Raw genomic sequence first — 27,692 nt, 5'->3', positions numbered from 1 at the left:
CCCACCAGAGCCAGCTGCTGGAGCTGGAGGTGTTCGTGTGAGGGACCTCGGGGTGAAATAGGTGACTTTGAACCAGTCACAGGTCCTCCTTGCACCTATGGGAAGGAAGGTTCCCTTATTCTTGCCAAAGGATGTCCAAGGCTGGACAGGGCTTAGAACAGCCTGGGATAGTGGAAGGTGTCCCTGCCCTGGCATGGGGTTGGAATGAGATGATGGTCTGTAAGGTCCTTCCCAGCCCAAACTGTTCTGTAGTTCTGTGAAGGTCAACTTTGTTTGCACAAGGTGTTTTGCAGCTCAAGGCTGTGAACTGCTATCCCCATGCGCAGCACTCTTGGGGCAGGGACTTCCTTAAAGAGAGGGGGAAAAAGTGTAGAATTGGGTTTGTAGGTGTGGGTTTTGGGGCACAGATAGGGGGACAGATGGGAGCTGCTCTCTGCTAATATTCACAGCTGTTTTGGGAACATTAGGCCCCCAAAATGAGCTGGTATCCAGCTGGGTGCTGAGCCCTGGCCTCCACACTCCCAGGAGTGAGCTTTGTAGGTTTGGGAAATCCCACTGGCACAGAGACAGCCCTGCTTGGCTCCTGCTGCCACATTGCAGCACCCTTGGGTGCGGGCTGGTGCCAGCACAGGCCCCCACCCCCTGTGAGGTTGCCTCCTGAGCTGGATCTGTGTGCCCACATGGGAGGGGCATCCATGCTCCATCCCACCTCCCGCTCGAGGACACATCGATGGAGCTCCCCGTGCTCCATCCCACCTCCCGCTCGAGGACAGATCTGTTCCAGAGCCCCCTGTGCCTGTGCCAGCACTGCCTCCCCCACCTCTGCCGTGGCTCAGCCGTGACCATGGTGAGCAGAGACAGAGACAGCTCAGCTAGGATGTGGGGAGACATCCTCTGAAACATGCCAGTGTTACAGAGGCTTCAGGGAGAGCAAGCCCAGAGCTGTGTGTGTCAGTTTCCTCTGCCACTTAATCAAAATTGCCTTGGAAAGAGCTCTGTAGCTCCCAGCTGGCACTGGAATTGGCGCTGCGATTCCTTGATCTCATCTGCTGCATCAGCCCTTCTCCCTGTGACCCAGGGCTCCATGATCAAATGATCCAGCTCATGTGGGTCTGGAAAAAGGGAATTTCAGTGCTGCCTGTGGCAGGGCATGGGCATCCCAGGGTGTGGAGAATGTGGGGCATAGTTTGGTCCTTGCAGACCCCCAAAAGCCTGGGAGGAGCAGGGCTTAGGGCACCACAGGATGGGGAAGAGGCAAAACAGGACAGTTTGGGACATTTTTGGACTCTGTTCATGTAATACCCTCTGCTAAGGAATGCAGTGGATGCAGGGCTGAGGCTGGGCTGCTGTTCCCATCGGGGTGAAGGAGCCATCTCCCTGCACCCCCAGCTTCTCTCCAGCTTTGGAGAAGCTCTGTCTTGGCCGGGTGGTTTGAAAGAGGAGGTGTGTGTGGGGAGTGGTACCTGGAAGGCTGCCTTCCCCAGCCCACCAGGAACAGCCTCAGTGGGCTCCAGCACACCCTCCAATGCACTCACTGCACCCATTCAACACTAAGCCAGCACCGGGTAGAGGAACCCTTACCATGGGTGGCCAGTCTGGAGCTGATGGTTCCCACAGAATGCTCTGGGACCCCAAAAAGCTTCTTTTCCTCAGAGGTTTCTCTTCAAGGAGGCTGAGTGCAACCATGCTGGAGCAACCTGTGGAATGTGTGTCCTGGGAGATTTGTGGCACCTGGTGCCTGTGCGACCACAGCTCCACATCTTTCTAGAGATCATTTCTTCCTCTGGAGAAAACCTTTTTCTTTGAGTTTTGAGATTTTTTTCCTGAAGAGCTGCAGGTGAGATGGAGCTTTGTTCCATGGCTGGTTTCCTTGCTGAGGTCTGCTCTGCCTGCCCAAATCCTGTGGGCACGAGGAGTGAGCTTCTCCCCTCACTGGGACTGTGCTGACATCCCTGTCACTGGTGGTGGCAAGGACCACCCTGCTTGTGGGTATTTTGGGTGGCATGAGACCACACCCTTATGACATGGAGAAAAACACCAAGGCAAGGAGGGTGAGGACACAGGGCACTGTCTGAGGAATGACATGAAAGTCACCATGGGGCAAGCAAAATGAGAGCAGGAGCATGGAGAGATGTGGCAGGTGGCACCATGTGGGGGGACATTGGGGATGAGGAGGACACTCCAGTGTGGGGGTGGGACTCAAACATGAGTAGATGGGGTCACACAGCTGGTCCTCCTGCCACTAGAAGGTGCTCTTGGGTGACAGGAGATTGTTTCAGGTGACAAGGAGTTGGTCTTAGATGAGGAGATGGTTTTAGGTAGCCAGGAGATGGCCTCAGGTGTCTGGGAGGTAGTTGATCAGGAGGTGGTTTTGGGGACCAAGAAAAAGTTTTGAGTGGCCAAGAGGGCTCCAACCTGCCTGTGGTGCAGCCCCAACTGGTGAGGGTCTGTGCCCAAATGTCCTTGCTGCAGGGACCTGCTGTAGGGACCTGGGGACACAGGGGTGGGACTGCACAGGCTCTCTAGAGGGAGAATGTCACATAGGCCCTGGTCCTGTGGATCCCTGTCAGGGGACATCGTGTGTGTCCTCACTCTGGGTGTGGGGTGCAGTGGCCTTCTCCCAGGATGGGGACATTGAGCACCCATGGCCAGTGGGAACAAAGACTGGGGTCTGGTGCAGCTAAGGGGCTGTGGGTGCTCTCTCTGAGCTGGGCTGTAACGAATCCTCCTCTTCCTCCACAGCCTTGCCAGCACTTGCCTCACCAGGATGAAGGGGACAGCCAATGTCAACTCCCCTGGACGCAGCCACTACCAGTCTGCCATCCCAGTGCCCCGTGCCATAGCCCATGGCAAACTGTACTCCACAGCCACCCTGAGCACTCCGGGGTCCCCTGTCCTCCACAGGGCTCCGTCCCCTCAGCCAGGGAAGGTGCCAGGCCCTGGTCCCAAGACTCTCAAGCCCAAAGTCACTGGCAAAGCTGCTGGCCATGAGGGCAGGGAGGGAAGCCCCAGTGTCCCCGCTCAGGGTGGGCAGAAAGTCCCATCAAGACCCCTGGTGTCCCCTGGGAAATGGCCAGAGGCAGCGGGCAGTGGGAGGAGAGGGGCAGGCAGGGTGGGGGAGCTCACTGAGTTGTGCAAAGCTCCCCTAGCACAGGGCAGGGGTGGGGGGCAGCTGGGAGGGTCCCCTGGGAAGGGCAGGGGAACAGCCACAGCAGGGACAGAGGATGAGTCTCAGGGTGGCTCACAGGGGAGGGGCCCTGTTTTTGGGTCAGGGGCCATCACTTTCTCCTCAGGGCCCCCACACAGCCACCCCATCACTGCCACTGTGGCACCCTTCCAGTACCGGTGAGTCCCTGGGGATGGGGGGGAATGGGATGGGGGTGCCTTGGGACATGGGGCTGTGGGGGGCATGGGGACAGGAGGAGGCAGGCAGGCCCAGCAGGGGTGGCCATGGGAAATGGTGGGGTTGGGTCAGGGGGCTCTGTACCAAAAGGAAGGTTCCCACTAGATTTGGGGTGCTGGGGCTTCTAAGTCACCCATGGGAGCTTCATGCAGGGGATGGACTCAATGGGTCATAGGGTGCCTTGGGACCCCTTGCCATGAGATCAGTGTTCCCAGACCATGGCAGAGCCTATGGCTCCACATTCTCATCTCCTGGGGGTCCCCAGCCAGTTGCCCTTGATCACCCACCCTTACCTCCTTTGACTGCAGGCTGCAGGAGGATCGGGAGCATGAGAGGGCCATGTCCCCAGGTGATGAGTGCTCCGGTCCTGAGAAGGGATCTGACCCTGACCCCAAGCCCAGAGGCCTGAGTGAGTCCAGAGGGGTTGGTCAGCAGTGGGGGTGTCCTGCAGGGGGCTGCTGTGACAGGGCCAGGGGACAGAGGCTTGTGCTGGAATGGGAGCCAGGGTTGGAGGACAGTGGGGCATGGGGGAACCCCGTTCTCGAGGGCTGAATACAAGCTCCTCGCTGCAATGCTAAGGCCACCCCAGTCCCCTCAGGCGCTTGTTTTAGGGGGAGATTCTGGGGAGGCGGGTCCAGGGAGGATGCTGGGGCGGCGGTTGCCAGGGCAGCGGCAGCGGAGGATGGCGGGATGCTCCAGAGATGTGCAGAGAAGGGGGAAAAGAGAGCCGGGAGCTTCTCCGGATGATTTGAAGGGACAGAAGTCGGTCAGATCTACGGTGGCTCCTGGCAGAGCCCGACTTTGATCTGAGGTCCCAGCACCTCAGTGAGAGAATAATCAGCGCTGAGCCCCGATTTGGAAAGTGCTGAAGCCAGTGGCAAGTGGGAGAGTGTTCCAGGAGGAAGCAGGAGGGAGCGAGCGGGTCTGGCATGCGCTCAGCGCAGCTGCCCTGCTCCTTGGGGAGCTTTTGGGACAAAGCCGAGCGGGTTCGACACCGGGGAAGGGGCCGGCTCCTTTCCCTCCCTCCGTGCCTGCTCCAGCTTCCCCTGCCCACGGCACCTCCCCACGGCTCCGCTGGGCCCAGACAGAGGGAGCAGGGGACATTGGGAGAGCCCAAGAATCAACTCAGCAGCCCCAAAACGACACAACACCCGCAGATTTGCCCCCGACACCCAGCCAACAACCCTCCCCCGAACCCCGAGTGGCTTTGGGATGCAGCGTGTGCACCCATCCTGACCCAGCAGCACCTCTTAGCGCAAATCATCCTTTTTTGGGGCAACCTTTTTTGGGGCATCCCACCCAGCTGGAGTTATTTTGGGACTCTTCAGCACCACTACGGACTGAACCCGGGATCACCAGCCCGGGGGTGGGCTGGGGGGCTCGCACCACCCCCGCTGCTCCCGTCCTTATCTCGGCAGCAGTGATGGGGTCTAATGCAATATTTCCCGGCGGTTGCCATGGCAGCCCGCGTGAGGTCACCAAATAGACTTAATTCACCCCTCCCAAGGGACGGGTAATTAATGAAAAATGATGATAACCAGATCCCACTCCCCTCCTGCCCGCCCCCCCCCCCCCCGCCTTTAATTCCCTAGGATCAGTGGAGAGGCCCTGCTGGGTTTGAGGGCCACAGCGTCCCTCCCGGGATTCCTGATGCCACCCTGGGATTTTGTTGCACAATCTGGGGAGAAACGGGGATGTTTTGGCCCCCCTGGGAATGGGTGCGCAGTGTCTTGGTGGGTGTGGGGGTCCATGGCGGGCGGGACGGGGTGCTTCAGCGCAGGGCGCTGGGGCGTGGGGCCCCCGCGCTGGCTTCATCCACCTCCCACCCAGCCCGCAGCACGTCCCTGCCTGCGAGGGGCTGTGGTCGCGGGGGCCATGGCTGGCCCCGTGCTCCCGGCTCCGCGCTCGCCCCTCATGCCGCACCAAGCGCGCTCCCGGATTCCGCTCGCTCCCTCCACCCCGAGCCCCGCCGCGCGCGCCCCCGCCCGGCCCCGCCCCGCCGCGCGCGCCCCCTCCCCTCCCTGCCCCCCGCGGGCGCGCGCTCCGCGCCCCGCCCCCTGCCCGCACCAGTGGAGGGCGGGCCCTTTTTGTTCGCCCCTGACATTCCGCTGGTTCGCAGTGTCCTGCCGGCGGCGGAGCCGCTAGGTGGGGCCGTGCCGCTCACCCCCCCCTCTCCCCCACCCCAACTCCCCGCCCGCGCCATCCCCTCCCCGCTCCGCCCCGGCCGGTGGGACGGGCGCTGACGGCGCCTCTCCCTCTGTCTCGCCCGGTGTGTCCTCGGTGCCGCAGCAACAGCAGCAGCGCCTGGCGGATTAAATGGTTGCAGCGCGGGGATGCTGGGGAGCAACCTCAAGAGCCTTCCCGACGTGGAGCTGGGCGAGGAGGAGCGCGGTTTTCGGCGGGGCCCCGACGGCAGCACCGTGATGCCGAAGCGGGCGAAGGCGGCGGCGGCGGCGCCCGCGGGGCCGCGGGGCGCGGAGCTGCGCGTCTTCAAGGCGAGCAGCGCGGAGGGGCGGCTGCCGGCCGGCTCCAACCTGCGCAAGCAGAAGTCGCTCACCAACCTCGCCTTCCTCACCGACGCTGAGAAGAAGCGGCAGCTCTATGAGCCTCGCTGGAGCGACGACATGGCCAAAGCGGCAGCGCCGGGGGCGGCGGCGGCGGGGGGCGGCGGGCGCGGCGGTCCCCGCGGGCGGGACGCGCCCGCCATGTCGCGGAGCCTGTCCCGCTCCGAGCACTCGCTGCTGTCGCCGCGCCCCGCCGGCCCGGCGAAGCCGCCGCCCGCCGGGAAGCCGAGCCGCATCCCCCGCGGGCCCTACGCCGAGGTGAAGCCCCTCAGCAAGGCCCCCGAGGCGGGCGGCGGCGGCAAGTGCGACGACGAGTTGCTGGGCGGCAAGGGGCCGGCGGTGGCGGCGGGCACCGAGGAGAAGCCGTACCTGAAGGTGGACCCCGAGCTGGTGGTGACGGTGCTGGGCGACCTGGAGCAGCTGCTCTTCAGCCAAATGCTGGGTGAGTGGGGCCGGCGCGATCGCCGGGCTCGACGTCGAGATGGGAATGGCCAGAGGTGGCATCTGGGCTCCTGACACTCCGTGAGGACCCGCTGGTGGCGACCTCAGTGTCTTGAAGTGAAGGGAGGCTGAGGGGAAAGGAGTCAACAGCCTCGGTGTCCCCAGTCACTTAGAATCACAGAATGGTTTGGGTTGGAAGAGACATCAAAGCTCATCCTGTTCCATTCCCTGCCATGGGCAAGGACACCTTCCACTAGCCCTGGTTGTTCCCAGCCCTATCCAACCTGGCCCCGGCCACTGCCGGGGATGTGGCAGCCACAGCTTCTTTGGGCAACCTGTGTCAGAGTCTTCCCACCCTTACAGGGAGAATTTCAGTATCCCATTTGCCCCTGCCCTCTGTCAGTGGAAAGCCATTCCCCCTTGTCCTAAAGTCCTGCTCCAGCTCTCTTGGAGCCCCTTTGGGCACTGAAAGAGGCTTTAAGGTCTCTCCAGGGCTTTCTCCAGGCTGAGCACCCCCACGTCTCCCAGCCTGGCTCCAGAACAGAGGGGCTCCAGCCCTCAGTGCATCTCCAAGGCATGCTTGAGGAAAGGTACTGTCAGCTGCCTCTTGCCTTGGAGGAGAGGCAGTTCCTCCTCACAAGGAGCAGTGGCAGGTGGTGATGGAGCTTGTCCTCCCCCACGTGTCTTGTCGGCCATCCCTTGTCTCAACAACCACCAAACACGATGGAGGCTGCACAGCCGGGTGCCACAGCTGCTCCCCACCCATCAGCGTGGCTCGATCTGGGGGTGACCTTGGGAAGCTGCTGGTGGAGGTGCCGTGTGAGGGGTTCATGCTGCTACTACATTTTGGGCAGATCCTGAGCTCCGCTGAGGTCTGGGTCTCTGGCAGAGGAGGGTCTCCAAGGATGCTGCTGCAGGGTTTGCATGAGCTGATTTCAGGCTGTGGCTGCCTGAAACCTGCTTTGCTATCCCTGTGGGTTTGATCCCCGAGCTTGCTGTGTGCATTGTGTGCAGAGTGGGTTTCCATGAGAGCAATGAGCACTGGCTCAGTCCCCCAGACTTCAGAACCCAGTGCCCCATCACGGGCCCCAGCGTTGGGTCTCCGTGCAGGTGAGCCCAGCCCTTGCCATTCTCTTGTGCTGCATGCTGATCTCTAGGAATTGTGGCTGCCTCGGCAGCCCTCTGTTTCCTGCTGACACCCTGTCTTCCTGGCATCCCCCAGCAGTGCCTGGGGTCTTGGCTGGGCAGTGACTGTGGGGGCTTGTGGCTCTGAAGAGCTGTGTTTGGTCTGGCAAACTGGCATGAGAAGGTGGCAAGGGAGCCGTGCACAGCCATTGCGGTGCTCATGCTGGCAGGCTGTAAAGCCCTGGTGTTTGTTGGTGATGGGGGAACAGCAGTACAGGCAGGACTGGTGTGTCCAATCCCTTCAAGTTCCCTACCTGGACCTCTTTTTAGGGGGCCAGGAGCTTCTCTGGTGCTTGAGCTGGCTTGAGATGCCTTGTCCTTGCTGTGTGATGAAGAGAAAGGGGAGAGATTTGCTGTGGCTGGGGCCTGAGGGAGGTGGTTTGGAGATGTGGAGTAAGCTGGAGTGTGTGCTGGAGCCCGGCACCCGGGAAGCGACTCCACCTGGAGTCCACTTCCCTGAGTACCCCTGGCTGCTTCAGGAACCTTCTGGGTGTCACAGCCCCAGCTCCAGCAGGGCTCTGGCACAGCATGCACTATTGTGTGCTGGCACACAGGCATGGAGCCTCCCAGACCATTGGGTCCGACTGGGGCCCTTGGTCCCCAGTCGGGCCCAGCTGCGGGGGCAGCAGCAGTGCCCTCCTTGGCAGGGTCTGCCCTGATGCTGGGGCATCCCAGGGCTCTCAAAGGGAAGCCACAGAGTGAGCTCGAGGCCTGGGCAGGCAGACTGTGGGGATGGGCAGCTGGAGGTCAGCCTGGCTGTGGGGGCTCAGGCTGCCCTGGTGGTCCCACAGCTGGGTTTACAGACATCCATCCTCAGGCCTAATGCTGCGGTAGCACCAGATGCCATGGGAGCAGGGCAGGATTGCAGGAGGATTTGTCACTTATGGGACTAACAGACTGCCACTCATGGATGTTGGGATGCCTGGGGGAATCTCAGTGTCCCCCCATGATGCTCTGCTCTTAGGTGGGAGTTTCCTCAGCATCCCCAAGAGAAATCCTTGAGGGACTGGCCCATGTGGGAGTGACTCCCATTTGGTGGTACTCTGGAGTACGAGATCCAAGAAGGATCTTGTGCACACTCTGAGGAAGATCATCATTGTGGAAGTGCCCCCAGCAACTGATTTGGTTTCTGGGGTGTTGCCAAACCTCCACCTGCATCAGTCAGGGCTGACTTTGACCTTGGGAGGTGTTGTACATCCTTTTGGACTGCACTTAGCATCTGAAGTCTTGGTCAGCTGGTCCGTGAGGCCCAAACTCTGCCAGATCTGTCCTCTGTGTATTGTCAATAATTTTCCAACACATATGGACAGGCAGGCTTCCTGCAGGGGGGATCGAGGGCTGTGTTCAAAGTTGGATGGGGAGAGCGTCTGGAGTGGACAGAGCAGGAGCTTCACCCTGCTGAAACTCCCCTTCCATGGGGTTGTACTTTCCACATTCGTGGGAGTTGTGGTGTTGAATCACACCTACTTAGCCAAGCCAGCCATGACCTGGCATATTCATGACAGCCTGTGTGGTGGGGATGCCACCAGGAGCCCGGGATGTGTAGAGGAGGGAGCTGTGTGACAGTGGTGCTGGCACAACCACAACTTGAGGTTGTGTGGACACACGCTGAGCCTCCAGACCCCTTTGCTTGCGATCCAGGCAGATGAAGTCTTCCCCAATGGTGATGGTACCTTCCACAACCTGACTTCCCCAGGAAAAGTGGTTCCCATGGTGGAGATGGAACCAGAAGGAATGGAATCCCAGGAGACCTGGATTCAGGAGAGTGAGCTTCACACCCTGCTAGGGTTGGTGAGGAAGGGGACTTTCCCCTGGTTGCTACAGGAGATGCTTAGGAGGGAGGGAAGGAAGGTCTTTGCTGTTTTCATCAGTCCCTTTGGCAAACGAAACATCAGCCTGAGCTGTTTGGCAATGTCTGCTGAAGGACACCCTATCCAGAGTGGCATGGAAAGAGCCACAAGCTTGGTTTGTGCTGGGAGGAGTGAGGAAATTGCGGGGACTTCCAGCCTCTGCAGATATAGTTGTCCTTGAACTGCTGACCTGTGTTGAGAAGCCTGTGCAGCTTCTGAGCTCCTGGTGCTGCCAGCCACAGTGGCTTCCAGAGACCTTGTGTGTCTTCAGGTGCCACACCTGAATTCTCATCTCTACCTCACACTTCTCCTGCCAGAAGCATTCCCAAGCCTTTCAGCCAAAAATACAGTTTATTCAGTCATGGCCAAATGTTACCTCTTATTCGGTCACTGCTGCTGCCTCATCTGTTTGATGCCACTGAAGCCTTTGTAGCTGAACCATGTTTAAAGAGCAGCCTGCACAAGCCAGGAGAGGTCATGGACATGCAGCAGCCATATGTGCTTTGTAGAGGCTATTTCCATCATCCAAATTATACGTTTCACATCAACCAAAGACTGAGGCTTCTCATCAAAACTGCCTGGCAGCTGGGGCTGCTAATTACACCAGTGCCCAGCCGCAGGATGAAGGGAATGGAGGGCACATGGCCAGTGTGGTGGAAGAGCTGGCTGTGCAGAGCTCACCCAGCTCATGTCCATGTGTGATGGACAGGGCTGATCAGGTGCAGGAGCTTTTTTGTACAGGCTGTGCCTAAGGTGCTCACTGTGATGGTTGCACTTACCTAGAGCTCCCCAGGGCACCTCCGAGATCCTGCAGCTGCTTTCTGCAGCCATTTCCTCATCCATCTCTTGCTGGATGTGGTGCCTCTTAAGCGGCTGCTAATTCGCATCAACAAATAAGTGGTCATTGTTGTGTGGGCCAGAACCCAGGTGGACACACATGAGGTCCCAGTGGAGATGGTGTTCCCCGAAATGCTCTCTGCAGGAGTCTGCAGCCCTGCCAAGCTCTTCAGTTGCAGCTATAACCCATCTCAGTCCTGCAGCCCTGGAGTGGGCCATGCTACCCTTCCCAGGCGGCCCAGCAGGGATGTCCTTGCTGGGCAGTACGTAGCCATGGGGAGTCAGTAGCCTTGTGGTACCAACATGCAGGCAGGGCAGAGCCCGCTGTGCTCAGGCTGGCGCTGGGTGGGCAGTGGGTGCCAGCAACCCCTCAGTGGTGGGAGGAGAGCCAAGGGCTGGAATGGGCAGATGGGTTATGTGAGAGGCAGGAGCTGCACGTTGCATCTGACTCTGGTTTAAAAAGTGAACCACAGTGCAGAAAGGACTGGCATCTGACATGTCCCATGCAAGGACATTCCTGACCCTGGTGGAGATGAGAGCCAAGTTACTCCTTTTTGTTTGCCATCCTTGCTGGGAAACACACGGGGTGGGATCAAAGAAGCACTTCTGCCCCATGGCATTCCTCCCTCTGCCCCATGTTGTTCCTACTGGTTTAATTAAGCACTAACATGCCCGTGGCAGCACTGGGCAGCAGTAGCCAGATTCCCTGGCAGGAGACCATGAGGAGGTCAGAGACCAAGTAGCTCTTCACAGTGATGAGAGCGGATTATTGCCTCGTAAAGTGCTGTGGCTGTCCTGATACCACTAATGATACTCCTCTCTTAAGGTCCCTGTGTGACAGCATCTGTGTGACGAGGTCATTGGGATGGGGATTTATTTCCCTTTGCCCACAGAGCTGGATTCCTGCCTTTGGGGTAATAGTGAGGAGAAAGGGGAGCAGTACACAGTTGTACTTCCAGCCTGCTCTCAGGAGCTGACAGCAAGTAGTAGATGTCTACTTTCTCCATCTGAGATAGCTGCAGTGACTGGGGAGAAGATCTAGAAATGGGATCCAAAGGCCGTCCCAGAGCTTCTGCTGAAGCTGTTTGAGATGTGCTCTGTTCCCAGTGATTATGGCAGTGTGGAAAAGGGGCTGAGAAAAAAATAAATCAAGATTTGTCTTTCAAAATTTCCTATGGAAAGGTAGCAGAGCAAACACTTGAAAACAAACATATTTGTGGATGCACTTCTGAAACAAAGTTCTCCCTAAAGAGCCTGCAAATCCTTGATCAAATGGGGCTTTCACAGTGACTGCCTATATCTCGCCCCCAAATAAAACATGTCTAAAAAGAAAATATGTAAATGAATAGAAAATTATGGAAATTCTGGGAGTGCCATTTGGAACCCATCCCTGCTGATGGGATGTGACCACAGTGGGACCTGGGTGATGCCTCCTCAAGGCTTTACAGTCCCAGGGGTGTGACTGTGAGTGCTGCTGGGATGGACCCAGCCCACCCATGGCTCCTGCCTGGTCCTGGTGCCTCATGAGCAGCATGCTTCCATGTGGGTAGCACTTGGAGAATCATTGGCAGTTCTGGGTCCTTCTAGAGAGCATCTTCCACATGCTCCTGTTCCCAACTTTTTGTGTTTGGCTTCTCATGCTGTGACATGTATCTCTGTGCCAACAGCACTCCCTTGTCACTAGTTCCCCCACCATCAATGTCCATTTAGGTCTTTGTCTTTCTGTGCAGCTTCCCATGGTGCCAGATAACAATGTCCCTTCTACCTGCAGACCCCCCTGCCTGCTCTCACTTCAGCGTCTGAGGACAGCCCTTGGCTGATGCTTGTGCCATTGCGTGGGGGAGGATTTGTTCTAGCTCAGCACAGAATCAGAGCCTGCACCCTCTGGGGTGTGTAACCTGTGAGTGATGCCAGTGCCAGCCTGTTTGCCATGGCCAGCATGTGCCTCCTGGCTTCCCTGGCTCAGCTGTGGGTGTGACCAGGCAGTTTGCTGTGGGGCTGCAGTCTTGGGATCAAGATTGCCTGGCTGTGTGCTGTCAGGTGGACCCACTGGCACATCCTATGAATCAGTCACTTGTCTGGTCCAGAGTGTCTTTTGTTGCACTGTGCTTGTGGCTTTTGGTGCCCTGCACATACAATCAGCATCCTACACACAATGGGCTTATGTGGTGTTTCTAGTACTGGTGACCACAGTGTCCTGGGCCCATGTGTGTGTGGTGTTCCTGGTACCTGTGACAGTGGTGTCCTGGACTGTTTCAGTGACAGCTGTGCAGTGAGCTCTAGGTGTGTGGTGTTGCTGGTACCTGTGACAGCAGTGTCCCAGGCCATATGTGTGGTGTTCCCGGTACCGGTGACAGTGGTGTCCTGGGCTGTGTGTGTGCAGTGTTCCTGGTACTGGTGGAAATGGTGAAGCTGCTGAGCCTGGAACAACTCCCTGGGTGGAGTGGGGATGGCCGTATCCCTCTGTGGTATCTGAGTCCTTGTCCTTTCCAGGCTTCACACCTTGGCTGTGTCTCCTGCAGAGCTGTGGGGACACAGGGGATCAGATAATGGTGCCGTTCTGCCATATCCCCCACCCTGCAAAGTCACGTCCTCTGCCAGACACGTGAAGCAGCTCTCCCGGGGGAGCCAGGGAAGGGGTTGCCAGTTCTCTGGCTGGAAAGCAGTGAGCTTGGGAGGGTAGAGGATGTGTGAGGCTCACAGCTCGGCTGGGAGGCTCAGTGTTGCCTCGTGGAGGGGCAAAAGGGAGAGCAGGGCTTGCCCAGGCTGCTGCATTGCAGCTCGGAGCAGGGAGCTGAGCAGGAGGGGAGCTGGGAAGGCAGGGATGCTGCAGCCGTGAAGCTGGGAAGTCAGGGGATGCTGCATTGCAGAGCTGAGATTAGAAGCTGTGCAAATGGAGATGTGCTTGTGTCAGGGTGGGTGTGACACTGAGGTGCCCAGTGCCCACTGATTTGCTGGTCCTTCCTCTAATCCAGTTCTTCCACATTTTGTTTCGTGCCAGCATTTCTCTCATTCCTTGTGCTGGTATTTGTCTTGTTCAATTGAGGGCATAATGTATTTTTTATTACTTCAGGAGGAGGACTGAGATTCATCTCCCACTGAAGGACCTGCTGGAATCCACAGAGGGAAGCTGAGCAGAAGCTCAGCACGTTGTGGCAGGACATTTTCCTTGCTCCTGGGAGCAGCCAGGGATCAGAGAGGTGGCTCCAGAGCCTTGTGGCCCTGGCACAGCATGGCATGTGAGCTTCCTGGAGGGGAGACCTGAGCAGACCTTGGGCACCACACACGTGCTCCCGTGCTGCCCAGTGAAATGCAGATGTGTCCTGCAGCTGGACATGTGCCTCCACTTCTGTGAACATGTGAGCATGCCAGCGCGTTGGGAGCACAAGATTTTCCACCTGGCATAGGTATCAGTGATTCTTAATCGCTCCACATTGCACTGGTGTTGTGTCAGCCTTCTTGTCTCTCTTCTTAGCTGTCCTGTTCATCCAGAGGTGGGCACTTTGCAGTCCTCCTCTGTATCTGTGAGGGTCTGGCCTCAAGCATCCCCGTGAAATTACAGAAAGATTTTATGGCAAATCAGAAATTAGTTTCTGAAGATGTAAAGGTAGGGCTGCTCTGCCTTCCCCTCAGGCTGGATCTTGCCCAGTGGGTAGGGAGGGGATGATGAGCTGGCTAGGAGGGACCCAGGAGGTGCCTTTTAATGGGGAACTGAAATTGAAGGTTTGAGCTGCACTCGCAAAGCCGGCGGTTCCCCCGGCAGGTTGTGAGCCTGACTCACAGCCACAGGTGATGCAGCGGGAGGGCTGGGCGCTGTGCCAGCTCGTTGGCTCACCAGCCACTAGGCTGGCTTTGGGTGTGGGATCACAACCTCTCCTGCTTGGTGAGCTGGAAGGATGGCATGAGGTCCTTGTTGAAGCTTCTGGAGGTTCTGGTTGTTTTCATGTAGCCCAGAAAAACGGGCAGAGCTGTGCTGTGGGTGCTGCAGCCTGTGCTGTGTGAGCTGGAGGGGAAATTACAGAACTATAGAATGGTTTGGGTTAAACCATTAGAGATTATCTTGCACCAATCCCTGCCACGGGCCAGGGCACCTTCCACTAGCCCAGGTTGCTCTAAGTCCCATCGAATGTGACCTTGAACATTTCCAGGGATGGGGCAGCCCTAGTTGCTTCTCTGGGCAACCTGTGCCAGGGTCTCACCACCTCACAGGGAAGAATTTCTTCCTAATCTCTAGTCCATCTCTAGTCTCCATTCAGTATAAAACTGTTCCCCCTAACTGCAGCATGGCTGATGGGTAGCATCATACCTTTAGCATTGGAGAAATGTAGAACCACATTTATTTCTCATGCCAGCCCTGCTGGCTGCCAGCCTGCATGCTTGGTGTCTGGAGAAGCTGCATAGCCCACCTCTGTTCATCTTATGTAGGGTTGTGTCATCAAGAGTGACAAAGCTGGCAGTGAGACCCTGTTACCAGATAAGCTTTTTCAAGAGCACCCAGTCGTGGCCAAACCTAGCCCATACTGGTTCTGTTGGGAGCCCAGACTGCCTGCAGCTTACACCTCTGCTTTGTCGTGGGCCTCAGGCGTCCCTGGCACTGGCTCTGCCCCAGCCTGGCATTCCCAATTCCACGGGCTGGCTTGAAGCATGTTCTGAGCTGTGGCACAGGTACAACTCTGTTGCTGGCTATTTATAGTGTGTGAGCTTCAGCACTGCTGTGCACTGAGAATAACTCACTGAGGAGACACTTCTCCAAATCACACGTTCGTCGCCCATGCACAGCGTCATCATCTCAGCTTCCCACATGTCAGCTTGGGGCCTGTCTTGGTCCTGTGCCAACCTGGTTTGATACTAAAAGGGGTTTACCCTGATGTTTTTTCTGGCCTGGAGATTCAGCTGGTTAGTAATGGCAGGGTTTTCTTGTCAGGACATCATCAGCTTTTGCAGGGAGTGTGGTGAGGAGCAGTTTGGGCTCTGTAAAACCCACCTCACAGAGAGCAGCCCTTTCATAGCCCAGCATGTGAGATGCAGGCACTGGCAGGGAGGGATGTGAATGGGGAGTGCAGGAACCTGCTCTTCGGGCTGGAACCTGTGATGATGAAACTCATGAGCTGAATGAACCCCTCAGGCTGGAAGTGTTAGGCCTGCCAGGGTATTTCCAGTTCACTTTATCTCTGGCCTGGTGTTAAATTTCTATGCTGATGCAAACAAGTGGAAGAACAGATAGCGGCTAATTCACATTGATCATTGTGATGCTGGAGGTCCCCGAGGTGAGCTGGGGCTGGCAGGAAATGTGCTGTGGGCCATTCGATGGGGCCAGCACGTCCCTCCCCAGCTGTTTCCCGGTGTGGTGCCTCAGGGGACACGTGTTCAGCCCCGTGGATGCTTGCTCCCACATCCTGAGGTTTCTCTCAGCTTTGGTGGTTCAGAGGCCTGAGGCAGCATTGCCAGGGTGGGTACAGAGTCATGGGCTAACCTGGCAGTGGTGAAATCAGGTAAGGCAGGGTTGTTTTGGCAAGCTCCAAAGTGGGAGCACTGCTTTGTGGGAAGGGAGACAACAAAGGTCCCCTCATCTTAAAAGCAGGAGGAAAGGCATTTGACAGATTCTGGCTGGAACCTGGGACTGTCCAGCCCTGGCTGGGGCAGGACCGATGTGGAGCCAAGCATGCTGAGGCCACCATTGGCGCAGGACCCCCTGCCACCCAGCTGTGGCCTTTCACAGCCACCTTGCATTTAGCCTCCAGACCTTCAGTGCATCAAGGGAGTGATGAGAAGATGGCTCCAAACTCCCAACAGGCAGTGCAGAAGCAAGGGAAATAATGAAGTTCAGCTTCCTCCCATCTCAGCAGGGAGGAAGGACAGATGATGTCCTGCAAACTTCTGCTGCCATGAGCCCAGAAGAGCATGTGCTGAATCCTGAGGAGCTGGACTCGCACTGCAGCTGAACTGTGCAGGGCTTGAGGTTTCTGCAGACTAAAGGGTGGGAGGAAATTGAGTCTGGCTCTGTTGGTGCTTGGCATGGTGCTTTCTGTCCTGCTGGATCAAGGCAGGGCTGCTGGAGGGAGACAGCTGTGGGGAGTCAATGTGCACAGCCCGGGGGCTTTTCTCTGGGGTTGCCCTATCCACTGGGCATGATGAAAGGTGGCTGCCCTGCACTCCTGCCTCTCCTGGACCCCAGATTCATTAAAAAATGTAACAAAACCCCTCCAGGGAATTGGAGTCACCCCGGACAGGCTGTGCAATGCACGTCAGGGTGGGCAATGAAGAGAGGACCTGGGGGCAGAGGTGCCAGCTGGCACTTGTTTGCTCCTGGTAGTGGTGGTTTCTCTCCCAGATAATGTGTACATAGGCTCAGTGGGGTTTAAATCTATCCTGGCCTAGAGAACTGTGTGATTGCTGGCCAAAGGGAAGTAACAGCATTTGCCTCACTCTGAGCAGGCCTGAGTCTTCTCTGCCTCGGGCTGTACATTGCCTAGAGCTCACAGATCATCAGTTTAAGGTCCTTTGGTAAATTCCATTTTGGTGTCTCACCCAGGGTTGTGTGAGGCTGGATTTATCACTGTCTGGACCTCCTGTCTCTTACTGTTGGTGGTTGAATGCATCAAAAGCTGGCTGTATCCTGACCCTGTGGGGAGGAGCAGTGCCCAGGACCTACTCCAGGCCTCTTGCTCCTCAGCTCTGTGCTAGCAGTGCCATGGGTATGGCTGGGATGGGGCAGTGAGGGGCCCTTTCTTGCATGGTCCCTCACCTTTCTCCCCAGTAGCAGGGATTGCTGTAAGGCCAAAGCTGGTGTCCTTCAACACTCCAGGCTGGGTACAGCAGCTGTTTGGGGGCTGATTCACCACCAGACCGAGATCCTCTCTCCTGACAGGCTGGATCATCTGGAGGAGAGCAGACACTCCAGCAGCAGCACCTCCAGCCATCTCATTTCCATTTCCCTGAGCCCTTTTAGCTGTTCTTTTGCTGTGCTGTGCCAAACAGCGTCCCGGGACTGCTGAAGCACTAATATCCATCTGGCTGTGGTCTGTAGAGCACTCAGAAATTTGGTGATATTTTCAGTGAAGTTTTCCAAGTTGAGCTTATTGGCTCATGGGCATCTGCTCCCAGATGGAGAACATGTGGCTGATTCCTGCAAGGGGAGGGGAATGGCCCCACTCATAAAGCAGCATGGGGGATGAGTGAGGGAATCTCATCCTGGAGCCTGTGAGATGCTTTCAGAACTGTGCAGAGTGGGGCCTGGAGGTTGGGCTTTTAAAGCAGCTCCTCTGAAAGCAGAATGTGCAATGAGAGGTCACTTGTCAGATATTATGGTGGGGAAAGTACAGTAACCTGGAGGCAGGATTTGATCTCAGCTCAGCTGCTGTTTGTACCACTGGGCACTTCCCACCCTGTTCACTCTCAAAAATAAACAGCAGGTGACTGATGCAAACAGTCTCTGTGCTAAAATTAAAATGGGTGAAACTCTGGGGGTTCCTGAAAACCTCCCTGCCTGGAACTGAGAAAGGAGCACTGGCTAAATGTAATGGCACATGAACCCTGAGCTCCAAATCAAAAGTAAATTTACAAAGCAGCTTTTCCTGCCTCACATTCCCAGGTGGAGCAGGGTAATGCGTTTCCAAGCCCAGCTGCTCTGTGCTGCAGCAGTGACCAGTAGAGCCCTCTTTGCTCTGCTCCCCAATTGTCCATTGCTGCCTTCTGGGGGCAGAGGTGCAGGTTTATTTTGTGGCTGAGATTCTCATTCCCTTTGTGGGAATAAAGCAAATTGTGTTTGGTTGACATTCTCTGTAACTTCAAAGTCAAATAAAATCTGGGTTGCCAGCTTCTTTTTGTGTTTCAGGAGATGCCTGTTTTCCATCCCAAACCTTACATGTTTTGCAGCTCAATAGCACATCCCAGACAATGGCTTTAGAAATCAGACGCCTGGATTTTGGACCCACAGTGCTGAGGAAGTGCCAAGTGGTGCATGGGGTGCCAGAATTTGTGCACATGGGGAGAGAGAAGGAGGAGGACAAAAAACTTGCTCTGATGGGATGTTTCTACAGAGATCATGGTAATGATCTTCCATTTCCATATAGCTTTTCATCTGCTGGCAGAGTGTGCTCACTCGTAAGCCGATGCTACACACATCCTGTGTGGAGAGTGCAGCAGCTGTCCTCAAAAATCATGTTGTAAGAGGGAAGCTCTGAAACAGCAGAGAGGGAACTGCCTAGGGTGAGAGTGACCCCTGAGACTGCAGGGATGCAGGAAGGGATATTAGAAAGAAATTCATTACTATAAGTGTGGTCAGGCCCTGGCACAGGTTGCCCAGAGAAGCTGTGGCTGTGCCATTCCTGGAAGTGTTCAGGGCCAGGGTGGATGGGGCTTGGAGCAGCCTGGCCAGGTAGGAGGTGTTAGGTCAAGATGGACTTTAAAGTCCCTTCCAACCCAAACTGTTCTGTGGTGATTCTGTGTCCCTGCACCACTGGGTAGGGGAGTGACCTTGCTGCTGTGCAAACACCTCTTAGCCCTTCCCCAAATCAGTGTTGCCTGTGGGTTGTGCCTCACATCAGCCAGTGTCCAGCTCAGAGCTGTGCCATGGCCAGACATGAGCTGGCACTTGTCTTTGTGGAGTAAGAGCCCTCTCATGAGCTGGTAGCAGCAGTCAGGGTTTATGGTCATTGCTGGAGCAGGCTGCATCCCACACCGACACCCAGGGTTCTTTTCCTGCCTCATCCATCCCTTTTTCCCCTGGTTGCCATGCTAGAGGATCTGTTAGGCCATAGAGGATCACAGAACTCTGAGGAGGGTCAGTGAGGCCGCATCTGCTGCTGGAGCATGCAGGAGGTTGGTTAATATTCAATATTCCCTTGTCCTTCCAAGTGTCTCTTGCTTTCCAAGAGCAGAGAGGTGAGTTTGGAAGCTCTTCTCCCTTGTGCTGAGATGGGTTTGCAAAAGCTACAGTTTCTTCTGCTTTCCCCGCCCTCCCCCCCCCCCCCCCCCCCCGCCTTTTCCTGCCCAGGCATTTTCCCTGACCTGATGAATTTTTAAACTCATGAGGAGAGGAGAGAACAGGAGAGAGGGGAGAAAACCCAGGAGAGGATATGAGGAAAAAACTCTGTTTTCCAAATCAGAGTGATTGCAAGTGGAAGTGAAAGTTTAGGTTGTGTTTTTAATTTGAAAGTTCCAACTAATTTTAAGTCACTTTATTGACAGAAGAAAATACCTTTCCTAATACTCTTTTTAATAAACTCCAGTTTTACAAGTAGAAGAAGTAGTAGTAGTTGGTTGAAAAATAACCATGGAATTATGGAAGTAAAAGGCAGCTGCTGTGCTCTGTAATTCCCCCTGGCTGTGCCGGGGGTCAGTGCTCCCTGGAGGTGGGGGACTGAGGCTGGAGGAGTGGGTGAGATAGACCCCCCTGCAGATGCCTCTGGATGTTTGTCCGCCTGTTCACAGGGATTGCAGGGTTGATCACCCACTTTACACAGGGCTGAATGTGGACAGATGTGGTTCCTTGCCTGGTGATGCAGGGCAGTGAGCAGATGCGGGACTTTGGGTGCAATGGGTCAGAATTTGGTTCAAATTGGAGCCTTCCAGCTGAAGAACTGGCTGGTTAGTGCTGGAGAAGGTGGAAGAAGGCAAGAGGGAGCACAAGGATGGAGGGGGGAGGTGGAGATAGGAGGAGGGGCTCATTGAGCTATGCATCACCAGGGAGCCCAAATCCCATCACGAGGAGGGCTTGTCCCAGCTCTGACCTGCGAAAGTCATCCGGAGAGCTTGAATCACCAATGAAGTTGTGAGATATCATGGACACCTTTTTGTGCCATGCCTTGTCCCTCCAGAAACATCCCTCCACCATGTCCCACTGACACCAGAACTGGGACCAGCCACTCTTGCTGCCTCTATCAGGCCGGGCTGGTTTCTCACAACTTTCACTTTGGCAGGTAGATTGAGTGTTGTTGGAAAACCAGCTGGTGGTTGGAAATCCACTGCTGTCACACTGTGCAGTGTAGAGAGGGCTCCTTGCAGATCTCATTGTATTTCAGGCTGGAAAAGAAAAAGAAACACTTTGTGGTAATTTTTTCAATGACTTTCCAATTTTTTTTTCTTGGTAAGCTCTCTGCAATCACTTACAGTGTTCCTGAAGGGATTAATTACTCACTGGAGCTCATTGTGCGTATTTCATATTCTGAACTGTTGGATATGGTGTCTGCCTTGGATCGAGCGAGGGTTCACATGGCATTTCTTTTTCCATCCTTTTTCCCCTATTCTGTTCTGTCTGTCAGACTCCTGGTGTGAACGCTCCCCATTGCTGCTGCGGTGGGTGCTCGGTCAGCGCGCCGCACGTGATCCTGATTTCCCTGCTCCGCAATGCTTTTTCAAGGGAGTGGAGCCAAAATAAGACAAATTGCTTCCTTGTTTGAGTGACTTTTGGCTGATGCTTTCCCCCCAAGCTGTAGTGTTGGCTCGGTTCTCTTGCAGCAGTTGTGGCTCTGGGCTGTGCATCATCAGTGCTTGGACAGGCCCCTGGAGCACATTTGGGGAGAAGAGCTCAAAGCACATTGTAGAGCTGCTTCCCACGGTGAAGAGGGCTTGTGCTGTGCAGGCAGCCATTGCACAGAGCTGAGATATTCTTAGAGAAGATAAATCCCAGCTGCAGGGCTGCCAGGGACCCCCTGCGCCATCCTTGAAGCGTGGCACTCCCAGGAGGGTCTGCCTGTGGGACGGTGTGTGCTGGCGCTCTGACAGCTCAGGGAATGGCATTGTCTCGAGCTTGGCTGGGGATCCCAGCTGTCCAAGTTGGGGCTGTAACTCAGTGTGGTCTCAGCATGCTTAAAGGGATCCTGCAGCCTGCAGGGGATGGGGCTTGTCTGTGTGTGGGGTCCAGAGGTGAGTGGCTGCTCTCCCATTGTACCCAGAGGCTCATGGCTGCTGTCATCACATGTCACCCAGCCCTTGGTGTTGGCAGGTGCATAGTGAGGGCAGCCACAGGAACTGCACAGGGGAAATTCCAGAGGCTACACTGAAATCCCTCTGATTGGCACTGGTGCCTGATTGGGAGCATTTTCCACCCTGTCCATTCCACATACTGCCAGGCCCCCAGTAAAATTTGGAGTTGTGGAACAGCAGCTCTTTGCATAGAATAGTAGAGTGTGTCAGCATCCCTTCACTCACTAATGCAGGTGGTGGGGGTAAAGCACACTTCCTCCATGCCAGCTCCTAGCCCCTGGGTAAGGACCAAGGGGTGGCTCCCACAAAGCTTTCTGGTCCCAAGCATGCCCTTCCCTCCTATGACACAAATAGATTTCCTGAAGGAGACAGGACCTTCCTTCTCTGCAAATCACCTTTAGTGGGAAAAGCACAACTGCTCCTCAAGAAAACCTTTCCCTGGTGGTGGAGACTCTCCGAGTGCGCTTTGAGAGAGGGAGCAGGTCTGGAAGCATTTGGAGGGTGATGTGGGCCGGCACCAGGAGTGGGGAACCATCAGTGCTAAGAATAGACAGTTTGATCTGCATCCCTCCCCCTGTGCAGGATGCTCGAGGCACTGTGCAGCAATTAACACAAGTTTGTAATAACACTGCTGGCAGATTGGCAGTGCAGCCTTTGGAGCTGGTGTCGAATTTGGCTGGGTATGGATGCGGGAGACTGCTGCTGCTGCTGAGCTCCCCAGCACACACCCAGCATGTCCCTGGCACAGGGATGTGAGGCACTGTTGTGGGGCAGCAGGATGGAGTCCTGGGTGCTGGGTGTGGAGCCCCAGGGTGTGGAGAGATGTGGGGCTGGTGCTGCTCCTGGCCCCAGTGGGTTAGGTACCTTTCCCAGGGAAGTTTGGAGGAGCAGGTAGCAAGGCCAGCAGAGGTAATGGCAGTGTTGGTGGGGAGGGGAGCAAGCTGAGGGCTGTGGCAGGGCATGATGCTTTGTACCCCCTGACTGCTGTGAGGGTGGCCCTGGGGAGCTGGCACAGCAGGCAGGGGAGATCATCTGCAGTGATCAGGATCACCCCATGCTCTCCACTGAGTTAGCAGGATGCCTCATCCCGCTTCTGGGCAGGGGGCATGGGAGACCTGGGGAGTGCAGGAGGTCATTGTGTTGCTGTAAGAGCCATGGCACTCTCTTCAAGCAATCCTTCTGCCACTCACCATGCACAGCTCTGTCTTTGGGAGAATATGGGGGGTTTGCTTTGGGGTGAACATCACCTGAGCAGCTGATGCTGCAGACTGAAGGGACCCCAAAATCTGTGGTATGCATATTGGTCTGCAGCCCTGCCTGGGCTGCTATTGCAGATGCTGCTACGATTTTCAGGGTGAACCTTGCCCAGTGCCTGGTACAACCAGCAGCCCTGGGCACCCCAGCAGTGCTCACTCACCCCACTGCCGGGGGACCGCAGGTGCAGGGAGAGCCCGAGCCTTGCGGGATCCTGGTGATCATATGTGTAGCAGACTTGTTTCCGGCTCCCTGCAGGCTGCTGCTTCTGGTGCCAGAGTGAATTTGGCACCTGGCCCTCCTGCGAGGCTGGGGAGGGGGAGAAGAAAGGCCAAGCCCTCTTCGCCGCAGGCTGGAGATTCAATTCTCCCTGGGTGTGCATAAAGACCATTTATCTCCAGAGCAAAGCCCTGGTAACCACGGGGCAGAGCATGAAGGGCTGATTAGGGGCTGTTCGAGGAGGGGTGCTGGGGTCGCGTGCAGGCACTTCCCTTCCCATTTCCAGGGCTTTCCATGGTAATGGCTCCTATTCTCCTCTGTTGTTAGGACGTCACTCACACGCAGCTCCAACGACATCTGTCAAAACACGTCTCCCCTGTCCTTGGCGCTCCCAGGGAAGAGAGATCCGTTGGCCCCATAATGAGCCTGACATCAATTAATCATCAGCCTTAAAAATTAGCATCGTGGCAGTACTTGTTGGAGGAAAACGATTCCCCAGATGGAAGCAAAAATAGCCTGTGTTATCTCCCTCCTCCTGCGGGATGTGGTAACAATAGATTTACTAATAGAGCCTGGAACTCGTTAAGCTGGGTTTGCCCCCCGAGGTGCTCTGCCTCCTGCCCAGTCTCTTCTCTTGACGGGGCTATTGAGGGACCCCCTCGTGCAAGGGCTGATGACCTACCCCGGGGTCTGGCCCTGCTGTCAGCTGGACCCTCATGATGCACATCCCCCAGGCTTTGCAGAGAGCCCAGGATGTGCTTGCAATGCTGAGCCCCTTCCTGAAGCTGAATGTTTGTAGGGGAGCAGCTGTTCCAGGATCTCCCTCTTCTGGAGTGAAGGATGCTCATCCCTGAGTGGTGCTGCTGGGCTGAGATGGGGGTTCAGCTGGTGCCTCAAGGACATGTCCCGCTCTGGGAGAACAGTCCCTTGTCCCCTCTCCAGGGTGAGAGCTCTGAGGACTGCTGGTGCTCACAGCTTAGTGAGTGCCAGCTCTGATATTCAGGAGCTCGTCAGTGGGCTGGAGGTTTCCAGAGATGCCTTCTCTGGGACGTGGCTGGGGCACCTTCTCTGGAGGTTCACAATGAGCTGCTCTTTGTGCCTGTGCAGTGCTGGGATTTTCCATGCTTGGAGCTGCTCCTCTTTGCATCTAGGCGAGCTGTAGCCCCAGAGAGCAGCTCTGCTGCCTGTAGCTGCCTGCCACTCTGTAGTTGCCCACCCCAGGTACTTGGGAGATGAAGAGCCCCCATCACCAGTTGTGTTTTGGGTCCATTTGAGTGTCTCTGATATTTCAGTGTGGAGCAGCTCCACAGGCTGCCAGGGAAGCTGGGGAGGACGTTTTGCATTCCTGCTGGAGACACATGAGGACTCTTTGGCTGATCTGGTGACGGACAGACAGACCAAGTGTCTACCAGAGCCCAGCTGAGGCCGGGGAGAATTATGTTTGCAACGCATTGCTCTACACAAAGCTCTCAGTCACAAGGCAAGGGGGACAAAAGGCTCCCTGTTCGCTCTGTCCCAGTGGATGCAATTCCAGCAGTTAAAAAGCAAATGTGAGTTGTTTGTCTCTGTGAATATAAAGCTTCCCCAAGCACGGCCGTATTCTGGCTGGGAATGGGAAATTTGGCTCTGCTAATGACTGTTCTCCTACAAAACAGAGCCAACTTGAGCTAAGAGCTGCCCAGTTGGGCCCTTCTCTGCTGGCCCTAGTGCAGGGATGCAGGCTGGGGAGGGCAGAGGCTCTGGGGCCTGATAAATGCCCTTTCAGCCAGACCTGGGCACCCAGTGGGGAGGGATGAGTGTGGGGACCTTGGCCTCTTGTACACAGGGGTGACTGCCACCCATGAGCACCCTGCCAGTGCCTGGAACCTTCTCCTGTGCCAAAGGGATTCATTATCATCGACAGCAGGGAGTCCCAGGCAGGGGGACATCAGATCTACTCATTTGGGGCATCTGACTGAGAGTCCAAGGGCCACTGTGACAGGGGCCTGGGGTGAGGATGGGTCTGGGAGGAATGACTGAATCACGTGCTGCACCTGGGATTAGGGTGTGGACGCATCCCCATCCATGGATGATCCCCAGCAGTGATGGGGCTGTTGGGATGGCTTTGGTGCTGATGAGGAAGATACCCTGTGTCTGCCTGCATGTGGCTGCCCTGGGGGCCTGTGGTGCTTGACCCTATGTCCACGACAGCCAAGCCGTGCTGAGCACAGCCCATGGGCATCTCCTCCTCCCTAACTGCTCCTGGATTTCCCCATTCTCTCCTTGGCTCTTTGGGTCACAGGGCTTTTGGAGAAGGGCTGTACACGGTGAGGGAGGGTCATTATGGGGTTAGGACATGTCACCTGCACAGGCCGAGTGCCCTCCCTTTCCTGCAGGGAACCCAGATTGGTCCTTGATACACTGTAAGCAGTGGGTGCAGGATTCCCCATGCACCCACATCCCCCCTCCTCCACCAGGCAAAGCTTGGAGTGAGAGCTGGCGACATCCCCAGATGCAGTGCACATCTGGAGGGCACCAAAGCAGTTACGTGAAGGGCTGATTTGTGCTATAGAAACCCGCAGTTCCTTCCTTTGATCCTCTGAATCAGCCCATTGCCTTCCTCATATAAAGCCCCATTTATCTCTGCTCTTCCCAGTAAGTTTGAAGGCGGTCGTGGCTCGTGGCTTCTTGGCAGCAGCAAGGAGCCCGGCTTTCTCTTCCGCTGAAGCGGAATCAGGTGAAATCTCTATGGCAACTGGCAGATGACAGTGAGTCTTGTTGCCTTGGAAATGAGGCAAGGCAAAAAAAAAAAAAAACCACCCCAAAAGAGCCATCTGGAATTTTGAATTTCTACAATGTCCAACCTGTGTCTGGTGATGCGTGGGGAGTGTGAACCCGCTGCTGCCGGCTGCTCCAGGGCCTCTGTGCTGGGGCCTGGCTGTGCTGTTCTGCCTCACTCTGGGGAATTAGGGTTTGTTTTTTTTTTATTTCTTGCCCACTTTTTTTTTTTGCACAGGGTCTGCAGCATTGCCCTGACCATCTGCTGGTGTCTGTGGGAAGGGTGTTGTGCTTGGGGTGCTGAAACCAGGCTGGACTCAGCTGTGCTGCGTTGGGGGCCAGCATGGCACTAGCACACCTTGGTAATGCCGAACCGTGAGGAGAATTGCAGGTTCCAGGGCAAACTGAGGCATGGAGTGCTGCGTGACCAGTCTGACCCTCCTCTGTCAGCTTAGCACAAATCCCAGGTGCAGTGACCACTGGTGACACTGTCTCCGTGTTCCCAAGGCCTTGGGGCTGTCAGCAGGGAGTTAGCGTCACCGTGTGTGACTGCTGCTGTGTGTGCCAGTGGCCAGAGGCTCGGGGCATCCCTTGGAGCATGGATTTGGCCTGTTAACCCACCATCCCAAGCTGCATAAGTGTTTGAATGGATTATTTTGGAGACCCGTGGTGCTGGGGACGGGGGTGTTGGGATGCTCCCGTCTCCTCTGATGCTTTCAGGAGCAGCTTCCCAGAGCAGGTGTGGCTCTGGGATGAGTAGTGCCTTGTGCAGAAGCAGGGTCTGTCCCAGAACAGGGGATTTTGGGCTCCTCCAGCTCATTAGCACAGAGGAGCAGAGGGCAGCACAGAGGTGGAATGCCTGGACATGGAGCAGCTAGAGGCTCTGGACCTGGAAAAGGAACTGTGGTTTGGATGTGCAGGTGGGGTGGTTTGGGGCCAAGCACAGCATCCATTGAAAGAATAACCCACAAATGGGCTGGAGGCCCAGTCTGGATCTCTCCAGTGGATTCACTTGGAAACTTGTGTATGGGAGAGACCCAATTACGTAGATTTATGGCTGCTCTAGCCTGAGAAAGTCTGAATCCCTTTTAAAAGCTTGGCTCACTGGAGCCAGACGGGGTCCAGGCTCCAGGTCTCTCAGCCCTGCCCTTGTTATGAGCAGTGATTCGCAGGCTTAGCAGCCACGATCGCCCCTAAAGTGCTGATTCGGCTCAAGTCCCAGCCTGTCATTGCTGCACAGCTGCTTATTGTCTGCTCTCACCTGCCAGCAGGGAGATGGTGGCCCCCTCCCACAGTGTGGGGCTGCCCCCACCTGCACTAGTGGCAGTGGTGGGGATGTTGGCAGTGGTGGGGATGGTGGTGGTGATGATGCCTGCAGTGGTGGGGATGGTGGTGATGATGATGGCTGAGATGATGACTACAGTGGTGGGGTGCAATGATAGAGTCAGTGAGTGCAGGTAGGGAATTGGCTTCCTCCCCCTCTGCAGCCGCCATTGGAGCCTCCCACAGAGCCATGTCATTTTGAAGAAGGGTCCACCACCATGTGAGACGTGGGGTGGCTGTGCTCTGGCTCCGCTGGTGCTCCTTGGGGGACTTGGGCTCTGCAGGACATATGCTGCCCCTCCGAGTGCTACCTGGTGTAACCCCATTCTCTCCCCCAAGACTTGCTGCTGGCCTCTCTTCCCTCAGCCAAGGGCAAGTGCAGAACGTGCTGGGCCGTGTCCAATCTCCTCCCACAGCCTTGCAGGGCTACGTGCAGAGCAGCACCATGTGCAGAGGCCAGCCTGCCTTGGTGAAGTCACAGGTGGGGCCCTCAGGTATCTGCAGCTTCCCCTGCACATCACCATCACCAATGGCAGGAGGCTGTGCATCCATGTCCATGGGGAATAGCACCTCCAGCTCCACCAGCTAAGGAGCTGCTGCTTTCAGGGAATGGTGGCCAGGCTTTCCCCATCCATCTACCTGGGAGCAGCAGAACACCAGTCAGCTGTCCAGGTACCCCGGTACCCCATTACCAGGGTGCTGGGTGGCCCTGTCCTTGCCTGTCAGGGAGCAGGACCCTCTCCTGACACTGCTGCAGAGGATGCAGGGCTGGCAGCCAGCTCTCTGTTCACACCAATGAAAGTAATAAAACCAGGAGTGCTAATGTACCTGCTGCCTTCTGGGTGGGGCAACAGGTTTGCAGGAAAGAGTGTGGTGCTTTCCCAGGGCACTGAGCAAGTGTGGAAGATATGCTCTTCCCAACTTGGGTGCCCT

The 27,692-nt window shown here is 56.2% G+C and overlaps 1 protein-coding gene across 1 annotated transcript in view; it reads left to right on the top strand.

The window, feature by feature from the left end:
• Positions 1 to 27,692, top strand: part of NAV1 (neuron navigator 1) — a 74,402-nt gene that overhangs the window by 10,585 nt on the left and 36,125 nt on the right. Inside the window, exons 2-4 of the mRNA XM_050985207.1 lie at positions 2,743 to 3,345; positions 3,712 to 3,812; positions 5,693 to 6,409. Coding sequence (XP_050841164.1) covers positions 2,768 to 3,345; positions 3,712 to 3,812; positions 5,693 to 6,409 — 1,396 coding nt within the window. The 5' untranslated portion in view covers positions 2,743 to 2,767. The remainder of the gene's footprint in view (positions 1 to 2,742; positions 3,346 to 3,711; positions 3,813 to 5,692; positions 6,410 to 27,692) is intronic.

Source organism: Serinus canaria, chromosome 26, assembly GCF_022539315.1.
Source record: "Serinus canaria isolate serCan28SL12 chromosome 26, serCan2020, whole genome shotgun sequence".
NCBI lineage: Eukaryota > Metazoa > Chordata > Aves > Passeriformes > Fringillidae > Serinus > Serinus canaria.
This window is presented reverse-complemented; position numbering and strand designations above follow the sequence as displayed.